We start from the raw sequence: 19,690 nt of genomic DNA, 5'->3' as shown, positions 1-19,690 counted from the left end.
TTTTGTGGCCCTGCCCTAGAGGAACCTTTTTTTGTTTTGTTTTGGTTGTTTGGGTCACACCCCCCCAATGTTCAAGGCTTACTACTGATTTTGCACTCAAGGATCACCCCGACTTTGCCTCCTGTGGTCCCCAGGTAAATTGAGTTTGAGACCCCTGCTTAAGGTCTGGCTTCTACTTCCGGCTCCCGATTCTCAGACCTGCACCCTCCACCTGCCTCCTCCCCATTAGACGGGGTCCCCAGCAGTTTACTGGGGCAATAAATGGCCCCACAGCCAGCTCACACGCTACTAAGGCCCCCAAGGATAGGCTCTTAGGGCCAAGTCCGGGGGTTTCCACTTTCTGCACATTTGATACCCAAGACTCAGTGATCTGCAGAAACCAAAAATTGGACCAAGTGCTAGGCTCCTATCCTGGCCCCCACTGGGGGCTCCTCGTTCCCTGGGCCGTGACCCACCTGGGCTGTAAGAATGAGCTCGCTGATGACGTGGGCTGCGTGCTGACACCGGTCTGGGGTGCCCATGACCTGCGCAGCTCTCTCGGGACTGATGCCATCATCTGCGGAAAAGGGAGGTAGGAGGGGACAAAAGGGAAAAGGTTCCCTGTTAGGAAGGCTTGACAAAGAAGCAGAGGGCCATCTGGTTCCCACCAACACTCCTGTGGGTGGCAAACTGCCAGGTTCAGGGAGCTTTTGGACACAAAACTGAAGTGAATGCATCTAGCTGCAGGGGCCAGGTCGGCACTCAGTAATCTCGCAGTAAGGGCCATTGTCAAAGAGAGAGTGGAAGGGTTGGAATGACAGCACAGTGGGGAGGGCACTTGCCTTGCATGCAGCTGACCCAGGTTCAATGCCCTGCACTCCATATGGTTCCAAGCCCTGTCAGGAGTGATTCCTGAGAGCAGAGCCAGAATTAACCCCTGAGCACTGCTGGGTTTGGCCCCCCCAAAATAACCCCAAAAACAAAATAAACAAAAACCCAAGAATGGCTCAGGGGGCCAGGCCATTTTAGTCCACCAAGGAACCTCTGGAGGTGCGTATGCAGCTGGCTTGGTGGTAACTAGAGCCCACAAGGGCCAGACTCAGCAAAGGGAGGGCATGTGGTGCTGGGGTCTGGTCAGTCCTGGGTGCTTGCTTTATCCACATAACCATCCCACTGGCACCAGAGAACTTTTATTTTCTCTCCAATTAAAAATATTAGGGGCTGGAATGATGGCGCAGTGGTAGGACATTTACCTTGCACTTGGCTGACCCAGGGCGGACCATGGTTTGATCCCCAGGCGTCCCATATGGTCCCCCAAGCCAGGAGCAATTTCTGAGCACATAGCCAGAAATAACTCCTCAGCGTCACAGGGTGTGGCCCCAAAACAAAAAAAATAATTAAAGCAAATATATGTTATATTGATTTTCCTGACTCCTTTGGCTGAAGTGGTGAAAAGTCTAGAGTCCGGCCCGGAGAGATAGCACAGCGGCGTTTGCCTTGCAAGCAGCCAATCCAGGACCTAAAGTGGTTGGTTCAAATCCCGGTTCCCATATGGTCCCCCATGCCTGCCAGGAGTAACCCCTGAGCACCGCCGGGTGTGGCCCCCCCAAAAAAGAAAAGAAAAGACTGGAGTCCCAGCCTCCAGGACTGGAAGGTTTGTGGGAAGGAGAAAGACGATAAAGATCGTGGGAAGAAGCAAAGGTAGGAGCAACAACTGTGACAGGATGCTAAGTCCTGCGGGCCCCACCAACCTGGCTTGAACTGGATCCTCACTCCGGCATCATTCTGGATCTTCTTGATCATTTCCCCATTTCTTCCAATGACGATCCCCACAGCAAACCGGGGCACAGACACCTGAGCAGAGGCATGAATTCCCTCAGTGCTGGGTGCAAGCCCACCTGTCCTCAAAGGACAGATTACGCACACTCTACATGTGGATCCCACATATACACACTCTCATGAATGTTCTTTATATGCTATTGATTTATTATTTAGGTTTTTGGGCCACACCCGAAAGTGCTCAGGTGTCGGTAGAGGCCTTTGGATTGGTCCTCATATTGCCTTCTAATTAGATGTCTCTCAATTGGTTCTTTTTGGTTTTCCTGTTAAAAAGATGTTCCCTGTGGGGCCGAAAAGGTGGCGTGGAGAGATTAAGGTGTCTGCCTTGCAATTGCTAGCCTAGTATGGACCTCGGTTCGATCCTCTGGTGTGGTCCCCCTAAGCCAGATTTCTAAATGCGTAGCCAGGAGTAACCCCTGAGCGTCAACAGGTGTGACCCCCCCCCAAAAAAAAGTTTCCCCATTGCCTTCTCATTTGGCTTTTTCCCCCTCCCCTTGGGAATGGTTATTTTTTTTTTTTTCCTCAATAAAGGCTGTTTTGGAGGCCTGGAGGGACAGCTGCCATCTTGGCTCATGGCTCCATGTGGTGGAGCGACTGGTTTGTGGGTGAACAGCCTGCGGTGTGAGTTTCTGGCCTGCTATTCCTTCCCAACTGTGTGTGAATTAGTCCCTGCGCTGGAATTGCTGTTGGACTTGCGTCCTTGTCCTACCCATATTGGGGGCATTGGAATCCCTCTCCCTCGGGAAATGCACGTCCCACCATTTCACTCAGGGGTCATTCCTACTAGTGCTGGGATGCTGGAGATTGAATCTGGGTCCGCTACATGCAAAGCAAATGCCTTATTTGGTGTGCTATCTCTCCGACCCCCAAGAGGTGAGTTTTTATTTTTAATTGCTTTATACACTGTCAGATAGGATAAGACACAGTTTTTTCTCAGGAAAAAAAATTATGTCAATGGTTAATCAATCATGATTATGACTATGATTCAAGATTTTGATTCTTTTAAGTGCACTCAAAATAAGCCTGAGGTTTGACAAAACAGCACTGGAAGTGATTATAAGGTATTATGTTCCAGGGCTGGACAGATCGCAGAAGTGGGGCATTTGCCTGTGTGCAGCCAACCTGGGAGGGACCCAGTTTGATTTCTGGCATCCCATATGGTCCCCCAGCCTGCCAGGGGTGATTTCTGAGTGCAGAGCCAGGAGTGACCCCTTGAGCGCCACCAGGTGTAATCCAAAAACCAATCAATCAATCAATCAATCAATAAAAGTTAAAAAATTTTTTTTAAGATATTACATTCTGTGGGGCCGGAGAGAAGGAAGCATGGAGGTAAGGTGTTTGCCTTGCATGCAGAAGGACACTGGTTTGAATCCCAGCATCCCATATGGTCCCAGAGCCTGCCAGGAGCGATTTCTGAGCGTAGAATCAGGAGTAACCCCTGAGCGCTGCCAGGTGTGACCCAAAGACCAAAAACAAACAAACAAAAGATGTTCCTTACTGAGACTATCTTTAAAATTGCCCCATGGGGGGGGGGGGGCAGGGATAGCACAGGGGTCACATCTGATAGTGCTCTGTGCACCAAAGGAGGTGCTGATGGAAACTGAGCCCCAGCTGCCTGCAAAGCAAGTGCTTTAACCTGTCTTATCTCTCTGGCCCAGAAACATCATCTGAATTCTTGGTCAATTCAGGGGGCCAGAGAGCCATAGCACAGCAGGAAGGGTTTTGTCTGTTTTGCCCGCAGACCTTGGTTTGATCTCTGGCATTTCATATGGTCCCCTTCCCTAGAGCCTACCAGGAGTAACTTCTGAGAACAGAGCTAGTGGTAACCACTGAGTGCCGCCGGTGTGACCCCCCCACCCCCCACCCCCAAATTCAGGCCAGAGAGAAGTACAGTAGAGAGGGAAGCTTGCCTGTATCTTGTATGTGGCCAACCCTGTTTTGACCAGCCCTCACCAGGAGTAATACCAAGTGCAGAGCCAGGAGTAAGCCCTAAACATTATTGGGAGTGGTCCCAAACAACCTCAACACAACATACATATAATTCAATGGCATTAAGCAGACTTCCAATGTTGGCAAGCCAAATCCCAAACCTCCCCATTCTCACTAAGAACCCCTTTGCACCCCTTCAGGAAATCCACTGTCTGGTATCTCTCCTGTCTTCATGGGGGTGCAAGGTTCCAGCACCTCATTTCAGAAGAAGCTTACTGTTCCTTCCAAACCGCTCATTTCCCAATTAACACCTTGCTGCGAGGCCCATCCAGGCTGTGGCCTTGTAGACAACACTTCACTTCCTGGGTCATTTAATGCTGGTCTTGGGGTCACATCCAGCAATACCCAGGCTGTCATACTTCCTCTCCAGCTTAGTTCTTAGTTTCTGACCACATTCTATCACATTTGATTGGCCTCCAAGCTAGATCCCAACAACTCCTTCCTGCCCAGATCACCTTGAGAACCAAGCCTCTGACCTTCCTGGGCACTGGGATCATCTTTGTGATCTGGGAAGCAGGCAGCCATCCCCCCCAACCCTCTGCTCCCCCAGCTTATCCGACCCTGTCCCAAGTGATTCCCAGGCAGGCACCCCTGGGAACCAGGGCTTTGGAGAGAAGATAGCTCGATGTTACTCATCCCCAAAGCTCAATAGAACAGTCACAGTCAGAGAACTTGGCCCAGGTTCTAAAGGGAGTGGAAGCAGGTGCTGAGCCCACCTCAATGCTGCCACCACCCAGCCGGGAGCCAAAATCGCCACGCACGCCACGAAAGTCGGCTTGGTCTTTCTCCCGGATGATCTCCAATACCATCTCCCGGGCTTGCTGTGAACACAAACACAGGGCAGGGGCGTGAGGGAGGTGAGCATGCCTGCAGGTTCTGAGAGCCGCGGGGGACCTGTCGCTGTCTGGCCTTCGAAGCCACACCCCAGGGTCACGTGGGAAGGACCCATATGCTGAGGGGTATGGAGGGACACACACAACAGATTCAACATGGTGGACAACTGGGTCTGCTGAACCACTGCCCTCCACTTCCGTCTTCAAACGGTTCTTTCTCTCGGGGGGGCCCAGCCAGGAGAGCAAACAATTCTGCCAATAAGAAGGCACTCAAGGGCAGTGTAGAAACTTGGGGGGGGGGGGCAGTATTTTGGCAGAGATGGGAAGTTCCTTCCCCCTCCACAATGTGGCAGCTGGCCTGGCTCCCAAGCATTTCTAATGCTGGCTCAGGCAAGGTCGCTTGGTGGGCAGAGACAAGAATGTTTGTGACCCAGAGCAGGGCAGCCATGGGACTGGTTGGTGCTGAGGACTGCAAACCGGACACGCAGCCCCACCCCTGTGGCTCTCAGCTGTGCTCGCTGCCCACACAGGCCCTGGCGGCTTGCCAAGGACAGACCAGGAGCGAGTGAGATCTGGCAAATGAAAGCAAATGAGTCTGCCTGGGAGTGGGTCACCAGCCTGGGAGAGCCACTGGTCCTCATACACTAAGGCCTCATACACTAAGTCAACATGTGGTCCCCAGGAAGGGCCCGGCAATCCGTAGTAGTTACCAGCAAGCATGAGCTGGCTTGATCACAGAGATCACAGGACTCCTCCAGGAGAGCAATGTCTAACTGAGTCACTTACCTTCTGTTCTTTTCTCCCCTCTGGGGTCTTAGGGATTGAGTGAACCCAGAGGGCCTTGTACCAGCCTAGGAAGTATTCTGAGCCCTGAGCCCCATTCCTTTCCTTCTTTTTCTTGATTTTCGGGCCACACCTGGTGGTACTCTGAGATTACTCTTGGCTCTGAGCTCAGAACTCATTCTTGGCAGGCTCGGGGGACCATATGGGATGCTGGGACTCAAACCTGGGTATGTCCCCAGTTGGCCGCATGCAAGGCAAACGCCCTACCTCTGAGCTATCTTATCTTTCCGGCCCCCCCTTTCCATCTTTTTCAATCTAAATTTTATTCAGAGGGAGCCAATGCTTGGGGGAACCTTAAGCCGTGCCCAAAAGTGCCCTCCTCACTGCCTAGCACCTGGTCCTTCTGGTACTTGATGGACTCCACAGTTCTGTAGGCGCTGACTGGGCAGGACACCTGCCTGTAGCCCTGGCTTCCCTACCTGGACCTTGAACGGGTCTCCGGTGATTCGAAGAGGTTTGTCCGCTCCCGTAGGCAGCGGGCCATCCTGGATCATGACCATTTTCACCCCCGTCCGCTCCTGTGGGCACAGGCAGGCAGACGAGCCTCATAGAGCTGCATGGGACTCAACAGGGGCCCCAGAAAAAAGCACTTCCTCGCTCCTTCCCTGCCAAAACTGCCTCAGGACATCTCTCTGCTGAATGGGGCACAGTGAGGAGACAGATGCACCCCGAGTGAGGCACCCAGACTTTGGAGGTACTTCCAGATATTCACAGCAAAACCCCCTCCCACTGCCCTGCCCCCCCCCCCCCAGAGGACACCTGGCCTTGCAACTTTGAAGCCACTCTGTTCCCAAGTGATTGGGCAGGGAGACGAGGTTGAGTTCCCTTCCACCTGGGAGACTGACATTGACTGGCACTAAGACTCCCGGAGCCATATTTGAGTGCACTGTGTCCCTGACTGTGGCCCTAATGCCACTGACTGGCTAGTTTGTCTTTCAGGAGCAGGACTGAGCTGATCTCATGCACCCACACATGAAGGCACACAGGGGCCCCCACCATTAAATAGGGCACTGCCAGCTTATAAACCAAGCTCTAAATTCTCTACAGTGGGCATCTGGCCTGGACTCAGAGCAACACAAGGCGAGTTATATTTTTTGGGGGGGGCCTCCCATACCTGCAGCTGCTTTATCGTCTCCCCGCCTTTGCCGATGACCAGGCCCACTTTGGATGCGGGAATGAGCAGTTCCTGGATGGTGCTGCTGCCGTCCACGTCGTTGTGGAAGCCGGGCCCATTCCGACAGCGGTCCACGATCTGGCCCAGGAGCCGCTTGGCTTGTCTGCAAGAGGCAGGGACAGGGCAGAGACGCAGCGTTCACGGGGCAGCTCCAGCCCGCTCCAGCACCTGCCCCGGCAATGCTGGGCCTCTGACACCCACCAACCAGGCCAGGCTGGAAGGAGAAAACCATGTGTGTGTTGCAGGACCGAGGCCCAACCAGGACAGGGGTTGGAGCTGGGGCCTCCAACACACAGTCACCGGTCACGCCCACCTGTGACTAGCATAGAGGGCATGTCCCCAATCTCCTGACAGTGTTCAAACAGGAGCTGGGGGTGGGGTGAAGGGCTGGGCTAGGTGATGCAGCCGGGACCGCCACTGACTGCAGGCAAAGAGTTGGTCTCCCTGCCTGAGCAGCCTTTCTGGGGATCACAGCCATCAGGCTTAGTGCCGGGTGGACAGGGAGAGCAAGCAAGGAGAGAGTGAGAGAAGAGAAGAGAACAAGTAAGGTTAGTGCAGTCACCTTTATGGCCCCCTGGCTAGACTTCTGCATCTCCGCCACCAAACACCAGCTCACCTGCGGGACACGGTGGCAGTGGGTACACAGCCAAATGTGTCTGCTTTGTCCGTAGCATGGCAAGCTTCAGGTGTTTTGGGGCAGGGGTGTGTGTGTGTGTGTGTGTGTGTGTGTGTGTGTGTGTGTGTGTGTCTTTGCTGGTGTGGGGTAGTGGTGAGGGGGCAGTGGCTGCCCTGCCCAGTGGGGTCACCTACGAAAGGGCCCATTTCCTTTTTCTGCACCAGAATCTCTCCCGCCGTGCTCTCAGGGTGATGCCACAGGCTGGGAGCCCCTCAAGTTCTAATGGGACATGGGAAGGGTTAGGTAGGAGGAAGAAAGAAGAGAAAGGCAGGAAAGAGACACTGCCTTAGGCCACCAAAGTCTGCATCCAGAAACACTTCAGTGTCACCTAAAGAACAGCCACAGGTGAATCTGGCCTGGGAGAGAGACGCCAGGCTGAGCTGAACTATGCTGCTTGCCTGGGGCAGACAATCTGCCGAGATGTTCATTCCACGTTGGTGGCCCCAATGCCACAGCAGAACAAAAGAATGGAAACTCCACCAGACTCCTGAGAAATAGTTCGACTGACCAGCCCGGGCATGCTGGGCATCCTCCGTGCTTACCAGGTCTACATAGCAGCCTCTTCTCTGCCTGGGGGTCCAGGCCCAGAGGAAACACTGGCAGCTACTACTGCTGCCAGGCCCTCCCAAAAAGCTGAGACACACCTTCTGTTCCATGCATGTGGCTGTGAGTGGAGCTATGGTTGGGAAGGGACAATGCTCGAGTCCCACCCCTCAGAAGGACAATGTTGGCATGTCAGCTCTCGGCCCAGGACAGCTCCTGGAACCCTGCTGGCCGGTACAGGCCTGGTTAGTACCAGAGTGTTAATAGGAAGAGGAGGAGACAGTTAGATATGCCAGTGGGCAAGTACACACTTTCTTTTCTTTCTTCCTTTTTTGGGGGGGGGGTTTTGGGCCACACTTGGTGACGCTCATACTCCTGGCTCTGCACTCAGAAATCGCTCCTGGCTTGGGGGACCATATGGGACACCAGGGAATCGAACTGCAGTCCATCCTAGGTTAGCATGTACAAGACAAATGCCCTACCACCTGCGCCACTGCTCCGGCCCCAAATACCCACTTTCTTTAATCCTGGCTTCTCAAGATGCTGTAGGGTGCTAGAGGGGCTGGAGAGATAGCACGGAGGTAGGGCATTTGCCTTGCATGCAGAAGGACGATGGTTTGAATCCCGGCATTCCATATGGTTCCCTGAGCCTGCCAGGAGTGATTTCTGAGCATAGAGCCAGGAATAACCGAAGTGCAGCCAGGTGTGATCCCGCAAAAAACACCCCCCCCCAAAAAGTGCTAGATTGTGTGCAATTGAGGAAAGAAAGCCCCAGGCCCCTGAGTTTCTCTGGTGGGTCTTGGCCTATTTAGGTTTGTCCCCCCACCTCACCCCCCTGCAATGCTCGGTCACCGCCTGCCCTTTGGACACTCCCTGTCAGGGGAAAGGAGGAGGAAGAGAGAAAAGGGAAAAGGAAATCAAAGCAACTTACTCAATACTTTCTGGGGTTCCGGTAAGTACACAGGGCCTCTCTGGTATCCCAGAACTCTCTAGAAGAAGAACCAAGAAGGTGACGGGGTTGGTAGGCTGGTGCCTCCGCTGGCCCCGCACTGGCCTGGGTACTCACAGAAAAATGCCACTTCTGCTTGGGGAAAACTCAGAGGGCGGCAGCTTCACCCAATTACCCCCCCCCCCCTTCAGCAGGGGTAGGTGGGTGGTAAGGGATGCTCAAATAGCCACTCAAGTTTACAGTGAACCCTACGTGTGGGATTGTCTAACTGGTGACTCCTCTCCTCCATGTAGGCCGTAGAGACATGTGCGGGAGGAAAGTGTGGCTGGCCTGTGCCAAGCCAAAGGTGCGGATTGCCCAGAGGCCCGTCGGGACTCAGCTATTCTGGGAGGTCAGTGGCTGTCTACAAGCATCTGGTCTGGGTCAGAGACCCAGAAAATCTTCCTTTCTAACAGATGTAATGCTAAATGATACTCCTTAAAAAACTGCCTCTTATGCAGAAAGGATAAAAGCAAAGAGAAATAGGTGCCAGTAGTTACTACTTTCAACACAAGGAATTATCTCTTTTAATTGGGGGGGGGGGTTTGGGGGCCACACCCAGCGGCACTCAGGCATTACTCCTGAGTCTGCGCTCAAAAACTGCTCCTGGACCGAAGAGATAGCTTGAAGGTAAGGTGTATGCCTTGCATGCAGAAGGACGGTGGTTTGAATCTCGGCATCCCATATGGTCCCCTGAGGCTGCCAAGAGTGATTTCTGAGTGTAGAGTGCAGACGGATGTGACCCAAAAACCAAAAACCAAAAAAAAAAAAAAAAAAAAAAAAAAGAAAAAGAAAAAAAAGGAACTGCTCCTGGCGGGCTCAGGAGACTGGTCATATGGGATGCCGGGAATAGAACCCAGGTCTGTCCAGGCCAGCCTCGTGTAAGGCAAATGCCCTACCGCTGTGCTATCGTTTGGCCTCTTTGTTTTTTTTTTTTTTGGGGGGGGGGGTAGGGAGAATACAAAGATTACTCATACATACAGGGATCACTCCTGGTAATGCTGACAAAATCCTACAGAATGCCAGGGATCTAACCCAGATCGGCTGTATACAAGACAAATGTACTATATCACTCCAGCTCTGGAACGAAGTATTTTATAAAAAGAACCATTTTTCTCTGCCAAAGGCCCTCTCCTTCACAACAGAAAGGGGCAGACTCTGACCAGATGGTAAAAATAAAAGCACCGACCAAACAGACTGCTCTTCGATCCCTCTTCTCACCTCACATGGCTGAACATACTCAGCCAGGAAAGTACCCCGGAGGAGGCTGTGAGCAGACCTTGGGGCAATGAGGGGGTGGGTGGGTGATGTCCCAGGGCCTCAGGCCTCCTCCAAGTGCCACACGTCCGCTGGGACATTCTGGTGCAGAAAACAAAGGGGCCCCAAGTAGCAGGTGCGGGGCAGCTGGGTCCCCACAGGGAAAGGGGGACAGATTGATCCAGGGCACTCACTCCGGCTCTCATCTGTGAGTCCAGGCCCACAAGTGCAAGTACCTGTGGCTCCCTCAAGAGGCCCCAACTTTCTTTTGAGGTTTGTTTCATGGGGCCACACCCAGCACCCAGCAGTGCTGGGGGAGACCAAATGGGATGCTGGAGACTGAACTGGAATAGCAGCTTGCAAGGCAAATGCCCTCCCTGCTGTGCTATGGCTCCAGTCCCAAGGCCCAACTCCTGAGCGTCAAAGGACCCACTCTTGGGCCGCACAGCCCTCTAACCACTGAAGTTAAGAGTGTTCGGGGATGTGAGGGATGCTTACCTGAAGCAATCTGAATTTTGCAACCAGATTCTGCTTGAATCCGTGAGATCTGCTCACCTCCCCTGCCAATAACTGAAACACAGTGAAGAGAATCAGAGGGCCTCCCCAGGAAGAAAGGCCTGGCGGGCGCAGGAGAGCCAACAAGCGGGGTACCCTCTGGGTTTGAAGCGCCACACTGTAGACTGGCCCCAGTGAGCCCACACAGGGCACACATAACACAGCAGGCAGGGTATGCATGAGGGAGGTGGACTGGTGTGCACAGGGGAATGAATAGAATGGGGAAGAAGGGAACGCCCACCCCTGACCCCTGTGCTCAGGGCCCCCTTCTACTAGAAACAAGACCTGTCATGGTGTGTGTGAGAGTGAGTGAGTGAGAGAGTATGTGTGTGTGTGTGTGAGAGAGAGAGAGAGAGAGAGAGAGAGAGAGAGAGAGAGAGAGAGTGTGTTTGTGTGTATATGTACATATATACACATGAGAGAAAGAGGATGCAAATGGCAGGCCGGGACTGGGGCAGAAGAGGGGAAGGAAGGGAACACTTACTAAAGCCAACCATTTTGTCAGGCACTTTGAATTCTTCTGTGATTACTGCCCTACAATCAAAGAACACCGTTGTGTGTGTGTGAGAAACACAAACTAAAGAATTCTGCCACCAACCCATGCCCCTCCGAGCCCCTTACTGAAAGATAAACTTGAAAGGACACTTGGCCCAACTCGAAGATGCCACTTCAGGGCAGGCGCAACCCCGCCCCCAGCCGCCAGCACAGAACCCACCCTGGCCTGTGACTCAAGTGATTTGGCGATCAGCACCCCTTCTCCCCAGGTCAGAGGAACCCCTTCCGGGCTCCCACAAGGTCTTGTCCACCCACCCACTACTCCAGGTGGCTGCATCCACACTTCTTGGCACCCCCTGTGACAAACGGGCCTCTAATTTCAAGACGTGCACGCTTGGTGGGTGGGCATAGGAAGCCCTGAGAATTTGACTAGAGCAGCCCCACCAGAGGACACCCATGGTCCCTGCACCCTGCCTGCCTGTCACCTACCTTCCTCCCACCTATTCTGCTAGTCTCTGAGGCCCGGACTCTCCCGTAATCTTGATCTGGCTGCCCAGAACCCAGCGGAGCCACACACGTGGTTTGTCTTTAGGGCCCTTCCAGCAAATGTGGCTCTGCCTACTGGACTGCTCTGCCACTGGGCTGCATCTGGTGGCTCTCACTGGCCATTATTCCTGGTGTGGGGCTGAGGAGACCAGGTGGGACAGGGTGGGGCCTCTTCAAGCACGTAAACCGTGTGCTTGAGCCCTGTGAGAGATCCTCCTGGCTCCATCTCTAAGCTTTTTCTTACTTTTTTTTGGGGTGGTGGTGGGGGGAGTGGGACACACCTGATAGCACTTAAGGGTTGTTCCTGGCTCTGTGTTCAGAAAGTACTTCTGGCAGGCTCAGGGGACCATATGGGATGCTGGGAATTGAACCCAGGTCTGTGCTAGGTCAGCCCTATAAAGGCAAGGCAAATGCCCTATCACTGTGCTATAGCTCCGGCCTCTAAGCTTTTTCTTTTTCTGAACAATTATGGCCCTTGGTCTCTTGGACAAGCCTGTGTTGTGCTAGTTAGTGCCTTGTGTGTCTTAAAATCCTCTACTATGTATATTTTTTTTAATAATTTTTTGGATTTGGGGTCACACCCAGTGGTGCTTACGGATTACTCCTGGCTCTGTGCTCAGAAATTGCTCCTGGCAGGCTCGAGGGACTATATGGGATGCTGGGATTCGAACCACAGTTCGTCCTGGATTGGCTGTGCGCAAGGCAAACACCCTACCGCTGTGCTATCTCTCCAGCCTCAAATCCCCTCCTTTATGTCACCCTAGGAAGCAATTAAGCCATTAAGCCGAAACATTATTTATCTAGAAGAATGCTACAAGTAAATCAGTCTTTCCCCAACTTAAGACAGTTTTCTGGTGTGGTTTCAGCAGTGTTCAGGGGACTAAGTGGTACAGGGGATTCAAACCAGGGATGCATGCCTCCTCTCTATTCCCCCAAAAGGGAGCATTGGAGATCCTGTCCTGGAGGTAAGCTGTGCTGGAGAGAGGCAGGGCCAGCAGAGTGCAGCCCTGTCGTGGGGCTGTGTGGGGGAAGGGGGATATGGGGACACCAGCAACCTTTGAGGGCTGTTTGCAGATGCTCCTAACCTTGGTGATTGCTCCAGGTCATTGAGAACAATTCCAGGCTCAACCTGAGGAGCACCGAGAGGCTGGCAGGACAAGGCCCTAGCTGTGGGCATGGCCATACCTCACAGCGCAGGAGGGGCAGCGGAGTGCCCCAGTTTCTGCCTGGGACAGACCCTGACTCAAGGACTCACAAGGAACGTTGCACCTAGTAGATTCACAGAAGTAGTTGGATCCATTATCCAAGAGTCTAGATTAGGCCTGGTGACCCTGCAAACCCCCAACACTGATCCAGCTACTAGAATTTTTGTCTCAGGGTGGTGGGGAAAGAGTGCTGGGGCCCAGATGTAGGGATGCAACTCTCACTACTTCAGCCAAGTGGGCAAAGGAGGCCAATGGGAAGAGAGAGGAGGGCAAGTGTTCAAGACCAGGTCGATGCCGTCGGGGCTCCCCCATTCACCCTCACTCCCCAGCCAGTTTACGTCTTGGCAAAGGGGCGGCAGACACAGAGATCTCCAGGCCCGGCTTTTGCACTCTCTCCCACCTGACTTGCCGGTGCTCTAAGTATACAGATGGCGGATCAATAAACAATTAGAAGTGATCAATAAATAATAAAACGTAACCCACTGCTTACCTTTGATGTACCAAGGCCCCTAACTGGTTACCTACTGTGGCAGAGAGAAAGAGAAGAGAAAAATCAAAGCATTAGCACGGATAAACTAACTTCATCCTCGCCCGAATTCTTCCCGGGGCCGGTGAAAGAAAAGGCCGGCGGAGAGCAGGCAAACAGTAATTTAGGCTCAGTGGAGGGGATGAATGCGGGAGATGATCCGAAACAGGGGGGGGCTGTGGCGATCGGGGGCCGCGGGGCGAACCCCACATCCAACCGAAGGCAGGATAAGACATTGATCCGCGTGTCTGCCTGCTGGGCGGCCGGGGTGAAAATCTCGCTCGTCGGCCTCCCTCCCTACCGGGGACACCCCCTCTGGCCTCCCCCCATTCAATGCCAAGACAGTGAGTCTCCTTCGCTTCTTCTCAAAGACATAGGCAGGGCTAAGCCCCCCTCGCTGGGGGCTTTGTGAAAGGCTGGAAGCAGCTGCAGCTCCCCCCAAACCCCACCCCCGCCCCAGCACATATGTTTCTGCCTGTGGTCCTCTCCCTGTCCCTAAGATTCCAGCCACTGGCCCCATCCAGGCCTCAAACCTGCAGTCTCCAGGCCCTTCCGGTGTCCCTGCCTTCCTCCTCAGTCTAGCTCCGGCGCCCAGAGCGTAAGTGGGCAGTGGCCGCAGGGAACGGGCATTTCAAGTCCAGTTCCTAGAGTCATCAAACGTGCCAGCAGCCTCTAGCTCTCAGCGGTTTTTTGCTCCAAGTGTCCAGTTCCCCTCTCCCAGCTGCGGGGTCATCGGGGCCCTCCTTGCTGTTGGCAGAAACAGGGCCGTGGCTCAGCCCTTCTGGAAACCATCCCTGGCAGGCAGGAATGAAAGGCTGAGGAGGGCGCGAGGAGCCGAGAGCCTCTTGCATGAGCCCACAAGAGGCCCCAAAACAGAAAATGGGTCTTTGTGTGGGGGAGGGAAATCAAGAAAAGGCCAGCTAAGAAGGCAGCGGGGGAGAATCGAGGTGGCAGCTTCAGGACAGAACATCCCTCTGGTCCTCTCACTGCTGGATACGAACCCACTACACCTGGGCTCGATAGCACCGGTCATGGAAAGCCAGATGGTGCCCCGAGAGAAGAGCAGGCAGGCAGCAGAGAGGAGGAGGAAGAGAAGGAGGAATGTGCAGTGACAGTGTCAATGACTATTTTCCTCTGGATCGATGGCAGGATGACAGCCTGCAGTCCAAATACACACGTGGAAGGACCCGATCATGCCCCCCACCCCAGGGGGTTTAGTTTTTGGGCTACCCTGGTGATGCTCAGGGGTTACCCCTGGCTATGCGCTCAGAAATCGCTCCTGGCTTGGGAGACCATATGGGAGGCTGGGGGATCAAACTGTGGTCCATCCTGGGTCGGCAGCGTGCAAGGCAAACACCCTACTGCTATGCTTTCGCTCTGGCCCCAAGACACTCGCTCAGACTACCTCCCAAAACTTTCCCTTTCTATCTGAGCAGCCTGGGAGAGGGAACAACTGGGGCAAGCGCCCAGGCATGTGAGCACTGGAGTGAGAGTCCAGGCATGGAAGCTGAAAGTGCAAACACAGTGTGTCCAGGCACGAATAATAAGATATGTGCAGTCTGCATAGAAATTTGTCCAAGTTTATCTTTAAACTATAGTCGGGCCCTCCAACCATCGGAGGGACAGTGAACTGGCTCTGTTTAAAAACTCTGAGCGGGGCCAGAGTGACAGCACAGTGACAGGGTGTTTGCCTTGCACGCACCAACTCCGGAATAACTCTGGTTCGATTCCTGGCATCCTATATGGTCCCCCAAGCCTGTCAGGAGTGATTTCTGAGCACAGAGTCAGGAGTAATCCCTCAGCAACTGCAGGGAGTGATCCAAAAACCAAAATTAAAAAAAAAAAAAATCCATAAAAACATTGAGGACCCCTGTTTTCAAGCATATATGTCTGATACCCGAGGAATCTGAGTCTGAGCCCCAGAGAGCCACCAGACCACCAAATAGTGCCCCAGATTTTGGGTACGTGCCCGAAGGTTCCCATTCCAGTTTTGTACATTAAAGGTTGGGGTATACACTAACTAGTTCCAGTAGAAACAGAAAGCACCCCCACGCTGAGCGGTCTAGGGTTCGAAGATGCCTGTTATCATCCCACAGTAACTCCATGACTCAGAGCTCCAATCCCCATGGCCAGCGAGATGGGCCAGGTTCGAGCTGCTCAGCTCCCAGGCATCTGTCCCCGGCCAAGCCACACACTAGCACCCGAGTCTGTCTGATGGGGAGGTTCAGGCATTCAGGGACCCTTCTAAAAGCTGTGGTTTCTTTTCTTTTTTTTTGTTTTGTTTTGGGGCCACACCCAGCACCGCTCAGGGGTTCCTCCTGGCTCTGTGCATAGAAATCGCTCCTGGCAGGCTCCGGGGACCAGGTGGGCGCCAGTTGTTGAATTAAATAATTAAGGATGGAGCTGGATGGTAGATGGATGGAGGTGGATGGTGATGGGACGAATGGAGGGACCTTTCTCTGCCATCCCAGGCCACGTGATTCTATCCCCCATTAACCGGCGGGTCTGGGTCCAGAAAAGCGACGAGTATTGAACTCACTCACAGGCAGGCTTCCTGTGATAAAGAGATAACATCTTTATTCAGCCCTAGCCAACAGATGTGGCTGCTAACAATTTACACATGCCATTCTTAGCTTGCCCTGAGTCTTAACTCCTTTCAGCCATCTTCCTTCTGACCTCCATGCTGGCAAAGACCCAAAAGCCCTTAATCTTCTCTGGTCAAAGCCTTACCACCCCTTTTCAAGACCCCTCCCTGAAATGGGCGGGGTCTTGCAGGTGAGATCAGGTTACACAGGAAGAATGGGAGGATGGGGCCACATCAGACCAGGTGGGACGTCCTGGTCTGCCACATGCAAAGCAAATGCCTTCTGCTGTTTATTTGTTTTAATCTTCTTAGTTGTTTTTTGTTTTGGAGTCACACCTAGTGGTGCTCAGGGTTACTCCTGTCCGTGCTCAGACAGGCTTCGGGGATCATATGGGATGCCAGGATTCAAACCACCATCTGTCCTGGATGCAAGGCAAATGTCCTACCTCTGTGCTGTCTCTCCTGCCCCTGAGCTATGGTTTCTTATAGCCACTATAAGGGGCCCAGCTGCTGCCTCTGCAGCAGAAGGATCCAGTGGATCAGGGCGGCCTTCGGGGATGGGCCTGGACCAAGAGGTCAGAGGATCTGTGTATGGAGTTCCCTGTTGCTACAACATAGTCACTGGGAACGCCCCTTGTGGCTGTTTCAGCCTGCAGCTGCTGCCGTTCTCGAGTAGGCATCACCCTGACGTACAGTTCCATCCATGTCCTGGAAAAGCCTTTCAGAGCTCTTCAGGGGAACACAAAGCCACATGTCCTACAGATCAGTAACACCCCCCCCCACACACGCAGGGGACTATGATGAGCATGCATGTCCTACAGAATCAGTACACACACACACACACACACACACACACACACACACGAGCGCGCGCTCTTGCAAGACCAGGACCAGACATTCAGCCAGTGTCCAGGAGACGGCAGGGGACCATGACGAGCATGCCCAGGTGAAACCAGGTTGGTGCCACCCTGCTACCATGTCCCTCTGCTCTGCACGATGAACCGCCCAACAGAGCCCTTTCTGTCCATCCTTGGTAGGATGGGTTGTGCCAGCAGATGAGAGCAGGCTGGCAGGAGGGGGACTCGGAAGAGCCCATGCAGGAGGCACTCTTCCCATAGTGAGGAAGAGGGTGTTCGAGGGGGAGGGGCAGACTGGAAAAACTCTGAATTTGCCTGTGCTGCCGAGGCCCCCCCCCTACTTATCCTCGACCAAGCCTCGTCTCCACCCCTGCCCAGGAAAGGCTCCCCTTCTTCAGAGGTTCAGCCCTGGGTGCCTGGACCTTGCCACTCCCGTCCCGGGCACCTCTCATGCCCCCTTGGCTATGGGGTGCAGAGCTGAAGCAGGAAAGGACCAGAAGTCTGGGTGACCCCCATCCCCACTCCAGAAAGAGCTACAGGTTTCTCACTCTCAAGAATAAGTATTGCCATTTCTGAGCCATACCCAGCAGTTCTAAGGGGACCACCTTCGGGCCAGAGAGTGACAAGATTGGCAGAGGGGACAGCTCACCCCTGGGGCAAGTTTCAAAGCTATTTGTGTACCCGGGGTGGGCACAGAGCTGAGCTTTTTCTTCACCCTGTTCTGACTAGAGGTGCGGGGAGGGCAGGTGGGGCAGCTCAGCTCAAGGATGGATGGGATGAGAGGCTTGGCAGTGGTACCCAGTGGCCAGTTGGGGTTCGAGAGCAGAAGCCACCTGCTTCCTGTGAAGCCCAAAGGTGGTTCCTGAGAATTCTAGAGGAGGCTGAAGAGGCCTAGGGGTGTCCTGTGTACAATGTCTGAGGAGGTTGTGTACAGGCACAGAGCTGGTGAGTTCATGTGAAGGAGTCCTAGAGGGGAGGGAGGGAGAGAGGGAAGGAAGGAAATGGGTGAAGAAAAGAAAGAAGGAAGAGAGGAGAGGGAAGAAAAAAAGGGGGATAGGAAGGAAAGGGGAGGGGCAGGGAGGGAAAGCGCAGGGAGAGGGGGAGGGAGAAAGACAAAGACAGAGACAGAGAGGGAGAGCGTTGAACTGCACCTTACTAGGTGTTCCAGGTAGCTGAGAAGAGCTCCTGGAGCAGAACATTGGGTGCACAAGGGGAGAAACAAAGAAGGGGACAGGGAGCAGGACAGGGAGAAAAGGGGCGAAAGAGAAAGCCAAGAGGCAGCTATGCTGGTCTGAACCCTCCAAGGTTCGGGAAGTTTGAACCCTACCCTGAGGCCTGTGGAGGGCTTGTTTGGGGAGGGGGGGAGGAGGAAAAGTACGGCCCTGTGGCCACACAGAGCCAGGGAGGCAGCGGCAGGGAAGGCGGTGAGAGGGGAAGTGGCCCCAGGCCCCAGGGCAAGGGGCAGGAAGGACAGATGGACAGGCACAAGTCCAAGGTGAGAGTTGTGGGGGGCTCCCGCAGAAACCCACCAGAGACCAGGGCGGGATCCAAAGGCTGAGCGCTGGACGGACAGACAGACCCCCTCCACCCCAGGGGCAAACCCCCAACCTCTTTGAACTTTTCCAAATCCATCTCTTCAGTTCAGGTCTGCGAATCTCTGAAGCCCTTTCGGGAAGGCTTTCTGGGCTGGAGTTAGCACCTCCCCAAAGCTCCCGGGGACTCAAGCTGAACCGCATCCAGAAGAAAGAACCATCACGTTCCTTCCTGCGATTGCTACAGTCACAGCCAGTGAACCCAGTTGAACAAAACCATCTCTCAGGCCAAAGCAAACAAATAGCCGCTCAAAGCATGGGGGTGACGCTCGGGGAGTCTGCAACTACCAGTGTGCCAGAGCTACAGAGCCCCCCCCCCCCCCGCCCCGGTTGGGTGCACCCCTGTATGCTGGATGCTATCACGGGTCTGTTCCCAGATAGGCTCTGGTGACGTGCCTCAGTGTGCTGTGTGGCCAATCTCAGCTTCCACATGGGGAACATACCCGTGGGTTCAGGGCCCCAGCATAGGTGCGCCAACCCCACCTCCTTTTGTGCACAGGAGGACAAAAAAAAGGCAAAACCACAGTCACCTTCTGATAATCAGATGAAGTCCCACCAAATTGACAAGGCAAAATAATCCTGCTTCTGGGACTGGAATGATAGCACAATGAGTAGGGTGTTTGTCCAGGTTCAATCCCTAATATCTCATAGGGGTCCCCTGAGCCTGCCAAGAGTGATTTCTAAGTGCGGAACCAGGAGTAGCCTCTGAGCGCTGACAGGCCTCGCCCTAAGTCCTTAAAAAAATTCTGTTTCTCCACGAAGGAAGCCAAGATGTCCATGGAGTGACCTGGAGATGCTCAGTGGACTTGGTGGCCATAAGAGCCCACCACCCCGTGCCCACTACCATGCAGCACCCAAACAGGGGCTCATACAGAGACAGGAAGGAGAGTGATGCAGAGGGCCAGCGGCTTGGCTCGCACAGGCTCGGGGACTGTCGAGGCAAAGGACAGGCTGGGGCTGGGCTGGGGTAGCTGGTTCACGCCTCAGGCCAGGTACCAGAGACCCGGCTGGAAGTTGTGCAACGGAGCAATCCTGTGTCTGGACTTGGTGCAGGGCAGGCCCGGGCTTGGCAGGGTCTGGACTGGGAGGCCAAGCACGCGTGCATCTGGCCTGGCACTGACTGACAGGTGTGTGTGTGTGTTTAAAAGTGAGAGAGAAAGAGAGAGAGAGAGAGAGAGAGAGAATGAGAAAGAGAGGGTTGGGGGTGCT

General features: G+C 54.0%; 1 protein-coding gene across 6 annotated transcripts in view; it reads right to left on the bottom strand.

Annotated features, from left to right (window-relative positions):
• Positions 1 to 19,690, bottom strand: part of FUBP3 (far upstream element binding protein 3) — a 47,379-nt gene that overhangs the window by 8,909 nt on the left and 18,780 nt on the right. For 5 of the 6 annotated variants that reach the window (XM_049774023.1, XM_049774025.1, XM_049774021.1 and 2 more), the window contains 9 exons: positions 13,413 to 13,446; positions 11,161 to 11,210; positions 10,620 to 10,691; positions 8,808 to 8,865; positions 6,598 to 6,760; positions 5,903 to 6,001; positions 4,524 to 4,628; positions 1,731 to 1,833; positions 456 to 556 (listed from right to left, as the gene is read on the bottom strand). In XM_049774023.1, coding sequence (XP_049629980.1) covers positions 456 to 556; positions 1,731 to 1,833; positions 4,524 to 4,628; positions 5,903 to 6,001; positions 6,598 to 6,760; positions 8,808 to 8,865; positions 10,620 to 10,691; positions 11,161 to 11,210; positions 13,413 to 13,446 — 785 coding nt within the window. The remainder of the gene's footprint in view (positions 1 to 455; positions 557 to 1,730; positions 1,834 to 4,523; positions 4,629 to 5,902; positions 6,002 to 6,597; positions 6,761 to 8,807; positions 8,866 to 10,619; positions 10,692 to 11,160; positions 11,211 to 13,412; positions 13,447 to 19,690) is intronic. The other variant, XM_049774022.1, reaches the window with a different exon arrangement.

This window comes from Suncus etruscus, chromosome 5 (genome assembly GCF_024139225.1).
Source record: "Suncus etruscus isolate mSunEtr1 chromosome 5, mSunEtr1.pri.cur, whole genome shotgun sequence".
Classification (NCBI taxonomy): domain Eukaryota; kingdom Metazoa; phylum Chordata; class Mammalia; order Eulipotyphla; family Soricidae; genus Suncus; species Suncus etruscus.
Note: the sequence above shows the minus strand (reverse complement) of the source record. Positions and strands in the feature narration are given on the sequence as shown.